Source organism: Helianthus annuus, chromosome 15 (genome assembly GCF_002127325.2).
Source record: "Helianthus annuus cultivar XRQ/B chromosome 15, HanXRQr2.0-SUNRISE, whole genome shotgun sequence".
In the NCBI taxonomy this organism is placed as follows: domain Eukaryota; kingdom Viridiplantae; phylum Streptophyta; class Magnoliopsida; order Asterales; family Asteraceae; genus Helianthus; species Helianthus annuus.
In genome coordinates, this window is record NC_035447.2 from 61,400,685 (window position 1) to 61,413,097 (window position 12,413).

General features: G+C 40.4%; 1 protein-coding gene and 1 non-coding gene across 2 annotated transcripts; one reads left to right on the plus strand and one right to left on the minus strand.

Annotated features, from left to right (window-relative positions):
* Nucleotides 1-3,916: 3,916 nt before the first annotated feature.
* Nucleotides 3,917-5,475, plus strand: LOC110876330. Its single transcript, XM_022124504.2, has 3 exons — nucleotides 3,917-4,083; nucleotides 4,705-5,327; nucleotides 5,428-5,475. The coding sequence occupies exons 1-3, from the start codon at nucleotides 4,020-4,022 to the stop codon at nucleotides 5,473-5,475; spliced, it is 735 nt and encodes a 244-aa protein (XP_021980196.1). The 5' UTR covers nucleotides 3,917-4,019.
* A 2,715-nt stretch (nucleotides 5,476-8,190) lies between these two features.
* Nucleotides 8,191-8,297, minus strand: LOC118487708. Its single transcript, XR_004882651.1, has one exon. It is a non-coding gene; the product is annotated as a small nucleolar RNA R71 (small nucleolar RNA).
* Nucleotides 8,298-12,413: the final 4,116 nt, after the last annotated feature.

The following is a 12,413-nucleotide window of genomic DNA, read 5'->3' on the forward strand; positions in this document are numbered from 1 at the left end:
TCTCACCAATGAAAGGGAATACGGGGTTGCCGTGTGTCGTGCGGTTCTAGTATTAAGTGTTCAAATTCAGACAATTTTTTCGCTTGATTTAAAAATTTTTCAAAACTTTCAAAAATTTCCTCCATCCCCACGCTTGGGATACAGTGTCCCCAGTGTATGGCTTTGAAGGGAAAGATCGCTTATAAAACATACCAACATCAATTTTTGCTTTTTCACTCAAACCCCAAATTTCTTTTTTGTTTTTTTTTTAAATTCAAATTACTAAAACACCACCAACCTTCACAACCCTTCAAGCATCAACACATCATAACACCATCTAAACCGCCCAACCATAAAACATAAAACACAAATATATACAAAATTATACAAAGTGGGACAAAGCATGACCTGATTAGTAATAGCGCCGTTGAGGAGGCCCGAAGACAGATGCCATCATGTCCGAGAACTCTCCAAACCCAAATGCACCACTGCTACTACCGCCTTCATCTCCTTCTTCTCCAGCTTGTTGGCTCGGCGCTTGCATCCCCTCGACTTGGTGTGGATCCACCCACATGGAATAATGCAATGGTGGGGTGGGATATGAAACACTACTGTCATATGGCGGTAGAGTGGAATAATCCACAATCGGAGGATCCGCGACAACTGGTTGGCCCGCGTGCCAAGCATCGTGCATACACCGGTTCTGATCATCAAGATACCGATTATTCATTTCTTGTTCGAAAGCATACACAGGTACAGTTCCATTGCTCCTATCTGTCATAATTCTGCTTCATCAACCGTTCCATACTTGCGCTAACAAATGTCTGATGATTAAAAAGGGTTTGGGCCGGTTCCGCCCAATCCGTAATCATAGGAAGTCGTGCATTGCCTACAACTTCTTGAATTGTACCATAGTGGGCCCAATTCGGATCAATTTGTTGCCTCGTATAATCAAACACGCCCCTTGCAAATATAGGTTGTGTGGGCCCACCACGTCTCCTGCCACCTCTACTTGAACCCCCCTCTTCCACTTCCATCGCCTCCATATTCGGGTCGTCAGCATAATCGTCATCCCCGCTTTAGGGCTCATCAGCACTTTTGGGCTCATTCGCCTCACCCGGATTCAATGGCCTTGCATCCACCTTCAATGCATGCCATCTTTGACCCTCACTCTTTAGCATATGATATCGCTCCAACTCTTGATACTTCCACCCCCACCCCCACCCCCAACTTCTTCAAATCAAAAGGCTTATGACGCTTCGGTGCACCCCTATCTTCCGGGCCAATAGCACTGTACATTTTCAGCAAGGTCATAATCAATCTGCAATGGGGAATTATTTTCCGCCCCACGCTGTTTCGGCTTAACCAGATATTGTTGCGTACCAAGAAGCAAAATGGAAATAGAGGCACCCCATAAAGTAAGGTATAAAGTATAGGCACCTCGGTGTCGGACTTCCACCCTATCACCTCTGCGTGGAATGACATTATACACACATAACACCAAAAGCAGTTTTGCCTCCATCTTCAGATTTCTTCGATAAAGTGTACCATGCCATGCCATGTTCCGGGAAAAAATAGGGCCTCTAACATAAAATTCCATCTTGGGTGAGCTTCGGGCTTATGGTATAAGTCATCAAGACTCGGAAACATATACACTCTAGCCAGCTTACTATCAAACTTTGCCAAACGCCTCAAAGTGTCGAACGACATTTCCACATCGATATTATTCACCGTTCCTATCAGCTTCATTTGTTGTGGCTTACTGTACCTTGGATATCTGAGAGTGGCCATCCACTTTTGAATTTCCTCCATAAACAGATTTTTACTATCCTTGTCATAACAATCCAACGCAGCTTCCCAACCCAAAGTTTTAAACCGATTGTTGACGTTGAACGACCCGAAATCCACTTCTCTAACTTCTTTTTCACAAATGAATGCAGCCGGTTTATCTTTCAGCCTATTCATTTGGTCGTGAAATAGAACCGGCTGCCATCGTTCTGGCTGTTCATCCAACGAGCCGGAGACCCATTTCGGTTTCGGGTCAACTACATTCTTTTCTTCCTCTTCATGTTGTTGTTCCTCTTGTGAATCTTCCTCATCTATATCGGCCTGTAGTACCAATCTCCTCCTCCGCTTAGCTTAAGGATCCTCTTGTTGACTAGAAGACCCAGCCGGTTCCTTTCCTTTTCGACCCATATTCCTTAAAAGAACACACAAATAAACAACAAACAATCGACTATTAATTTCCTCATCCTCCCAAAATATCCCCACACTTGCTTGTTACTGTGGTTATATATATGTAGATCAACAGAATATTCATTTTTTTTCAAAACAATTTGGGCATTATGTCTCCTACATTGGTAAGATTTTTCCCAAAAATCAGATTTTTAACACTTGATCTAACATCTACAACCATAACTCCTCATAATTCAACAAGTTCATGACATCCAAAATAATACAAGCAAGTGTGTGTAAGAATATGTAACAAAAACAACTCATGATTCTGCAATTTACGATAAAAAAAGGATGAGAAAATGCATACCTTAAACCTGTAGAAGGTGAGAATACAAAGAACTCCAAGATAAATCAAAAACCCACAAAAACCTCACAATTTTCGGACCCTAAATGCCTAAAATTCACTGCCTAAACTTGCTTCTCTTCGAAATGTAAGCACAAAATCAGAATCCTCGCGAAATTCTAGTCAATATTGACCCGAAAATCACAAGATTCGGTGAAGAATTGAAAGATTTATGATGGTTTGAAGTTTGGGGAACTTAGGGTTCTTATGAAAGTGAAAGAGAGAGAAGGAAGATGATATGTGGTTGGGGATGAGCAGATGAATTCGTGTTGATGGGGTTGATTGTCATAGTAATTTTTTTATATATAAAACTGACGGACAGCGACTCCTTACCTGCCAGGGGCCACCGTAAGGTACGCTATGTACCGTAAGGTACGATGGCTTCTGGCACCAAATTCTTCAACGTAAGACAGTTTAATTGCAGCATAAGGGTTTTAGTTTCCCCAGGCCCACCGTAAATTACGTCAGATACTGTAAAGTACGGTAGGCACTGGGTGTTTTTTCTTGGCCAATTTTTCAAGTTTTGTTGTTTTTTTTAGATTTTGTAATTTTTATGGTTTATATATATAGTGTGAGGTTCATTGGGGAACACTAAAAAAGTAGGGAACAGTGGGGAACCAACTCAAACGAACTCCGATTAGACTCATTCCAGTGACGTTGGAACCGTATCGTCGAACCCTAACTAGGATCTGTTAACCCTAAATCATAACCCCTAAACCCTAAATATATTAGGGTTTGAATTTTAGGGTTTAACTTTAGGGGTTAGCCTTAGGGTTTAGCTTTAGGATTTAGCTTTAGTATTTAGGGTTTAGCTTTAGGGTTTAGGGTTTAACTTTAGGGTTTAGCATTAGGTTTAGCCTTTAGGGTTTAGCTTTTAGGGTTTATAGTTTAGATTTTACGGTTTAGCTTAGGTTTTGGCCTTATTTTTTTGGCTTTAGGGTTTAGAGTTTAGGAGTTAGGATTTAGGGTTTAGGGTTAAGAGATCATAGTTAGGGTTCGACGAGCAGGTTCCAATGCCCCTGGAATGAGTCCAATCGGAGTTCGTTTGAGCCGGTTCCCCGTTGTTCCCCACTTTTTTAGTGTTCCCCAATGAACCTTCCCCTATATATATATATATATATATATATATATATATATATATATATATATATATATATATATAGGCCGGTTATCATACAAATGCTCTAATCGTACATTATGTACGCTACAACAACAACCGTACGATCATCTCATTAAAAGCGCGTGTTTAAATAATTAAATTAATCAAAATAAAATTAGTAAAAGAAACCGCCAAGGTTAGAATCGTCCATAGCGAGAACAAAACCCCTGATTATCAGCACACAATTACTCAAAATCATACCGTAAACCCAAAATCAAAAGCATTCTCCTTCTCCAAAACATCACCTGCTACTCTCCATTGCGATTACCTGCTACTCTGCATTGCGATTTCAACTACGATTCCATGAATATTGAGAAAAGAAGCAAAGCAAACAACGACAGACCACAATCGAAGAAGATGAATCCAGGTATCAATTTACATTTGCGATTTAAAGTGTAATATACAGGTGCTTTAAAATCAAATGCGATTTTGTTTGTTTATTAACGTTTTAACTAAACATATAAGTTTTATAACATTATATATTGATAACAACATCAATTTTGCTAGGGTTTGTTACTGGTATATTTATTTGTTAGGTTTTGAATTTTTTATGCAGTTGTCTTAATGATACTGATGGATGTGCGATATCATATAGGGTTTTGTTGTGCTTTTTTTGATATTTGCGATTTCATATGATAAAAGCTGGTATGTAGAAGGTTTTTTGTTTTAGGTTAAATTAGATTTGCGAATTTATATAGATGCAAATGCGATTTTATATCAGAAGTTAGTTGTATTGTTTTTTTGTTTTAGGTTAAATTAGATTTGCGAATTGATATAAATGCAAATGCGATTTTATATGAGAAGTTAGTTGTATTGTTTAGGTAATGCTTATGTAACAAATGCGAAATCATAACACTTAAAAGAAAATTGATAAAATAAAACGTGCGAATTGATATCTAACACATGCGAACTGATGACTTGTTGTGCATGATTAGCTGACAAATGCGATTTTGTAAGTGTTTTTTAACTATAGTTTGCAATTTTGTAGAAATAGAATCTGATGAAGACTTTGAAGGACCAATATCAAGTCTGATAAAAATTAAAAAGCATAGAAAGAGATTGGTGATTCAAGAAAGTTCAGAAGATGATGAATTTGTTAAACCACCCCAAAAAAAGAAAAAGCATGAGAAGAAGGAAGATAAAAAAAAATCAAAGATAGTCACAAAAAAACATTCAAAGAAGGGGCAACAACCAAAAACAGAACACAGAGAGTTTTTCAAATACAGCAATGAAGCAATACTGCTGCGATGCCAACCTAACTCATATATGGATACTGTTAGAAGATTTTCAAAGAAACAGATAGATGATGTTAGGGATATGGGGTTTGGAGCTATTCTTGATATCAACATCAACCATATTTCGACAAGATTGGCGAATTGGCTAGTGAGAAACTTTGATGAAAAGTTGGATAAGCTAAACGTAGGACACCACCAAATCAAAATAACATCGAACACAGTATATGAGGTATTTGGATTACCAAAAGGTCCAAAGAAGGTTGAAATAATAGCCGATAAGAGGAAAGTCAAAAAGCAAGACAAAATTGAAAAAAGTCAAGAACCAGGAAATGCGGTCCGGGATACATTCATCCGCCAGTGGGGACAAAACGCGAGAGTTACCCATGGCTTAATAGCAAATACAATGGAAAACCAAAGAGAAGGAGGGCATCTGTTTAAATTAAATTTCCTTGTATACTGGATGACTTTCTTTGCAGAAATTACAAAGGCAACACTTGCAAATGATAGATGTTTGCTCGGTGTAGAAGATGTTGAGGAAATAAAAAATCTAGATTGGTGCTCATATCTAGTAGAAACCTTGCGCCGGACACGAGCGGGCTGGAAGAACTATAAGATACAGTTCGTAGGACCTGTTGCCTTTCTTACGGTATACTGATGTGTGTAAAATGCAACATATAAATTACATCAAATAAGGCATAAAACTAACCCTTTTTAAGTACTAATGTTGGAAAAAGAGTGTTTTTGTCTTCCTTTTGTATTGTCAGGATGAAATGAGCTCAAATTCACAAAAGAAGCAAAAAGACAGCTAATTCTAACATAAATACAAGAAAAGGAACAAAAGTAGATTGCCCGAACCCTCAACGGCATCCTCCCAAGCAAAGAAAAGAAAACAGAAGCCTGAACACAGCCCCGTGCTCAGCCAGCACGGGGCCGTGCCCAAGAAGCAGCAGAAAAGACAAACCTGTAGAAGCTTCTATTACCCACCACGGGGCCGTGTCCAGTGAGCACGGGGGCGTGGCGAAAGTATAGCAGGCGCATTAGTTGTAATTGCGAATTACAATTAATGAAGAGAGAGAGTGTCAGACGGGCACGGGGGCGTGTCCAGCGGACACGGGGCCGTGCCCAGCCTTCTGTTCAGCCTATAAATAGGAGTGCTTGGTTTCATTCCAACTCATCCCTTGGCACACCACCTCTCTCACACTTCATCCACCACCCACCACCACCATAACACCATCATCCACCACCATCATCCATTGTCCATCGTAGAGTGTGTGAGTCGTCTCGGGATCCAAGATTGATAGTAAGAGTTCTTGACAATCAAGGCCATGTTTGCCTAAGTCTCTTACATCACTTGGTGAAGACAAGTGTTTAGTATAATACTTTTTATTTTTAATCTTTTGCACTTTTTATTTGGTTTTGTATTAATGACTTTAATAACTAGTTGCTTATGTTGAAGGTGATCTTTCCTTATCGTTTGTCCGTGGTGTCTTGGCATTATTTTACTGTCTATATAAAATAAAAGATTTTCACCATTCATATCTCCACGGTCTATATGGAGGTATGTTGGCTACCTGGTCGGGGATTAAGGGAACGGTTTGGTAAGGGTCTTGCCCTTGTTCAGCGTTTAGAGGTCCTGCAAGGGACCTGAGTCAAATTTAGTAGGATCTCCTTCAATGCCTATAGGTATTGGATGGCGGGGATCCAAACTCTTTGACCCCCTCATAAGTTAACTACTATTAATACTATAACCCGGCTATTTAGGACTGTATCCCTGCTGACTCAGACTACTTAGCCGAGGGTAACGTCACCGCCAAAAGTAGGGCCTACCACAATTTGCATTAATAACTTAATTCATTATCTTCCAATAATCCAACCCTTTAGGATTGTATCCTTGCTGACTCAAACTACTGGGTTGAGGGTAACGTCGCCTTCAAAAGAGGGGCCTACTACAATAACTAAGATAATCTCTTAAACAAGTGCAAAAGTGCAAAAATAATCAAAGGTTATACTAATACACGAGTCGGATCCAAGTGATTCATCTTGTCTATCTGTTTTTATTTTATTTTTATTTTTCAGCATTTAGTTAGTTTTTATTTTCTTAGTTTAAAAACATTTTCTAACTTTTTGATTTGATTAGACGTTGATGATAAACCGGTACTAAAAGCTCTTGTGTCCTTCGACGACCTCGGTATCTTACCAACACTATACTACGTCCACGATGGGTGCACTTGCCCATATGTGTGTTTAGTGTTAGTAAATATCGTGTTTTATAAATTTAAAACTTGGCTAAAGGTGTAAAAAGGGCTTAATTATATATCTAAATTATATATACACTACACACGCATCAAGTTTTTGGCGCCGTTGCCGGGGACACAAGGATTTTAAGAAAGTTAGGAATCAACGGCCTAATCATATTTTTATTTTTCTTTTTAATTTTTTAGGATTTTCTTAGTTTTTCAGCTTCTGCAGAGCTCAGCACGGGCCGTGCCTGGTCGGACACGGGCCGTGCTGAGCATCGTTACTGGCAGTTTTTAGTTTTCCAAGTTACAGAAGGCTGACCACGGAGCCGTGTCGGTGCAACACGGGGTCGTGTCCAACTTCCAGTAACTGGGATCTGGAAAACAATCACTGTAACTCCGACCACGGGCCGTGTTCGCTGAACCCGGGGCCGTGGTGAACCTTCTGACCAGCATTCTTTTCTGTTTTTATTGCAGGACTTGGAACCAGACGCCAATCTTACATAGTGTATGAGCTCCAGTTCTAATAGGGACATAAAAGAACCTCTAGAAGAACCCGAACGCTTTCTCAGAAAAAGACTAAAAGCTAAAAACCAAGAGAAAGTTTCGGGTGATCTACCTCCAATGGCGGACTAACGTACCCTCATGGATTACCTACGACCCACCGTAGGTAACCTAGGCGCTGCTATCAATGCACCGAATGTTGAAGCTAATAACTTCGAACTTCGACCGCACTTGATACAAATGCTCCAAAACTCCGCAACCTTCCATGGGCTTGCGGACGAGGATCCCCATCTACATATTACTAATTTCTTAGAAATATGTGATACCTTTCGGATCAATGGAGCATCAAATAACGCCATCCGCCTCCGAATGTTTCCTTTCTCACTAAAAGACCGAGCGAAAGCTTGGCTCAACGCCCTCCCAGCTGGATCGGTAAACACCTGGGATGAACTAGCCCAAAAATTTCTATATAAGTATTTCCCTCCCGCTAAAACGGCTAAATTAATGACTGAAATTAATACATATTCACAAGAGGACGGGGAATCCCTATATGAAACTTAGGAAAGGTTCAAGGAGTTATTACGCAAGTGTCCACATCATGGCCTTGCGATATGGCAACAAGTATCCACTTTCTATAATGGACTGTTGCCACATACAAGGCAGACACTTGATTCTAGCTCCGGGGGACTTTTAGGTAATCGACGCCCGCATGAAATATATAACCAAATTGAGGAAATTGCTCAAACCAATTTTCAATGGCACACCCCCGAGGCAATAAATCTATTGCCCCGGGCACCCATAAGGTCGATGAAAGCACTTCTTTACAAGCCCAAATCGAGGCCCTTTCTTCAAAAATAAAAAAATTAGAAATGACAAAAACAGTCTCGGTTATTGCTTGTGAAGGGTGTGGTGGGCCACATGAAAATTGGAGTTGTATGAAAGAAACGGACGATCAACAAGAATCGGTAAGCTACATTGACAATAGACCTAGGCCGTCGGGTCCTCCAACGGGAACTTACAACCAAGGATGGCGAAACCACCCAAACCTTGGTTGGAGAGAACCCGGCAATAGTAGTAACCAACAAACCCAACGAACAAACTTTCAACAACCAAGAAATGAGTCGCAAAATTTCACTCAACAACAAAGTGGACGAGAAAGGCTTGAAGATACTGTATCTCGCCTCATCTCCGACACTGAAAAGAAAAACTCGGAAAGATTTCTACAATTAGAATCAAATTTTAGAAATCAACAAGCTAGTATTCAAAACATAGAAAAACAATTAAATCAAATAGCTCAAAATTTTGCCGAGAGACCGCAAGGCGCATTACCTAGCAATACCGAAACAAACCCAAAAGCGCAAGTTCATCTCATCACGCTACGAAACCGCACCGTAGGGCCTGCAGAAGCGCCGCCGCCGACAGAAGAAACGGTACCCACACCTCTTCAGGAAAAGAACTCCCCTCCGTCACCAGAGCCTACCAAGGTTCCTCGAGTTCCGTACCCCGGTAGGTTAATTCGTCAAAAGACCAATGAGCAATTCGCGAAGTTCGAAAGTCTGTTAAAGCAATTGCATGTCAATATTCCTTTTATTGAGGTCCTAACCCAAATGCCCAAATACTCTAAGTTCATGAGGGACTTCCTCACTCATAAAAAGAAAATTGAAAATTTGCAATTAGTCAATTTAGGCGAAGAATGCTCAGCCCTCGTACTCAATAAACTTCCCCAAAAGAAAATCGATCCCGGAAGCTTCACGATTCCCTGCTCAATCGGGAAGTCCCCCCATTCGTAATGCACTAGCCGACCTTGGGGCTAGCATTAACCTCATGCCCTCATCAATGTTTAAAAGACTCGGCCTAGGAACAACGAGTCCTACAAAAATGAGCATACAACTTGCTGATCGATCCCTCAAATTCCCGCAAGGTGTCATTGAAAATGTCTTGGTAAAGGTAAGCAAATTCGTCTACCCAGCCGACTTTGTCATACTCGATATGGAGGAAGACACCGAGGTCCCCCTCATACTAGGGAGACCATTTCTTGCCACCGCACAAGCGGTGGTAGATATGAATGACGGAACACTCACTTTGAGGTATGGGGATGATGAAGTAAAATTCGGAGTTGGGAAGAGAATAGAGGACGACGACCCGGTCAACTACATGAAGGTTATTGATTCGAGTTTGGATGCTGCTCTCCGACGGTGTAACATGGGACGCCAAGCATCCCGCTCAGAAAATATATAACCTCACATTGGGTCTAGCCAAGGACCCTTATAAACATGGCGCGCCACGGAGGCATTCCGCGGAACTATCCTTAGTTTAGTTTAATCTTTTAGTTTTAATTTGCAGGAATAAAACACACTCGTGGTGGTAATGGATGAAAAAGGGAACGAGAAAAATGGCCCCATGCACAAGAACGAGGCAACCCGGCACAAATCTCCACTACAGAAGGCTCAACACGGGCCGTGCTCAACCAACACGGCCCCGTGTTGAGCCACCTGCAGAAAAAACGCCCAGTTCAGGTAACTGGACACGGGTCGTGTTCACCAGACACGCCCCCGTGTCCAAGCTTCTGTCTCATTTCTTTAATTTCTGTTACTGGCACCTGAACACGGGGCCGTGTCCGGTCCCCACGGGGCCGTGTCCAGACTGCCAGTAACATAAATCTTTGCTTTTTAACACCACATTACACATTCAATCAACCTAAAAATTTATTTTTGGGACACATTGAGGACAATGTGTAATTTAAGTGTGGGGGGGAAGCTAAACCTTGAAATTTTGCAAGTCCTAACAACAAGCCTTACACAAAACTCTATTGGAACCGCTAAACACCCCAAATTTTTTAAAAAATTTTCACTTTTTTTCTTTACTTGTCTAAAGTTTAAGTTAGGAATCCCAAGATTAATAAGGTTATATTTTTATAAATTTTACAACCGAAAGCGTCGTGATAACAAGAACCAACATAAGAAAATTATGAAACGGCATAACAAATCTAGTTAAAATTTGATTATATATACTTGATCACATTAAAACCCATTCCCACAAAAGTGAGTTTTGAGCCTTTATTGAGCATACAAATTTACATCCTTAGACTAAATGCTAATTTTTCGTTTCTTGTGTGAATAGCCGCTTGGTTCTTACAACTCTAGAACTTGCCACGACGATTCATTCCCGGTCCTTACCAACTTAAACCCAAGTAAGTAAATGATGGAGGCATTAGGACTAACCATTTTTCTTTCTACACCATTATTCTTCAATTTTTTTTTACCACCTACCCAAAATCCCCCTAGTTAACCCCTTTGAGCCTAAACCTTTCGTTTCTTTACCCTAAACCCTTTTTACCCACCAAAAAAAAACCCCTTTTTATTTTTCACCCTTTATTTTAGTAACAAGCTCGGTTTTTCGCGAGCTCGTTCTTTTCAGTGACTAAAAAATAAAAAAAAAATAAAAAAAATGATGAAATGATGAAGTTAAAAACAAACAAAGCTATGCAAACAAAAGCTTGTTTGAAAAAATACTTCAAAATAAAAAGTCACTAAAAACAAAGTGTTTTACGAAAACTGACGCTTTTTACGCTTTTCGCCCTTTTACTAACCACTAACCCAACCACCCACCTTTAGCCCAAGACTAACCCTTCACCCGAAAAAGTCCTCTTGATATTTACAAAGGTATAAAGTTAGAAAGGAGGAGGATTGATTGCTTGGCAAGCCTATGGTAGGCGTAAGTTCCATGCCGCTCTCGAGTGATTCACTAAAAATACACCTTCGGCCGAGTGTTGAGTGATTTCTCCCGTGAGGTATGTGAACTTGTATATAAATGAAATTTTAAAAAGGCATGTTATGCCCAAATAAGTAATTTATCTTATGAAACGTTCTAAATAAATCATAACGAATAGGACTGTAAATAAATAAAAATAAAACCCAAAAAAAATTCTTGGATTCCCGACACTCTATGATAGGCCAAAAAAAAAAAAAAAAAAAAAAAAAAAAAAACCCTTCTCTTCTACCCATTCCATTTGGGAGTGTAAGCCACATTTAAAGAGTTTTGCTTGAGGACAAGCAAAAGTTCAAGTGTGGGGGTATTTGATGTGTGTAAAATGCAACATATAAATTACATCAAATAAGGCATAAAACTAACCCTTTTTAAGTACTAATGTTGGAAAAAGAGTGTTTTTGTCTTCCTTTTGTATTTTCAGGATGAAATGAGCTCAAATTCACAAAAGAAGCAAAAAGACAGCTAATTCTAACATAAATACAAGAAAAGGAACAAAAGTAGATTGCCCGAACCCTCAACGGCATCCTCCCAAGCAAAGAAAAGAAAACAGAAGCCTGAACACGCCCCGTGCTCAGCCAGCACGGGGCCGTGCCCAAGAAGCAGCAGAAAAGACAAACCTGTAGAAGCTTCTATTACCCACCACGGGGCCGTGTCCAGTGAGCACGGGGGCGTGGCGAAAGTACAGCAGGCGCATTAATTGTAATTGCGAATTACAATTAATGAAGAGAGAGAGTGTCAGACGGGCACGGGGGCGTGTCCAGCGGACACGGGGCCGTGCCCAGCCTTCTGTTCAGCCTATAAATAGGAGTGCTTGGTTTCATTCCAACTCATCCCTTGGCACACCACCTCTCTCACACTTCATCCACCACCCACCACCACCATAACACCATCATCCACCACCATCATCCATTGTCCATCGTAGAGTGTGTGAGTCGTCTCGGGATCCAAGATTG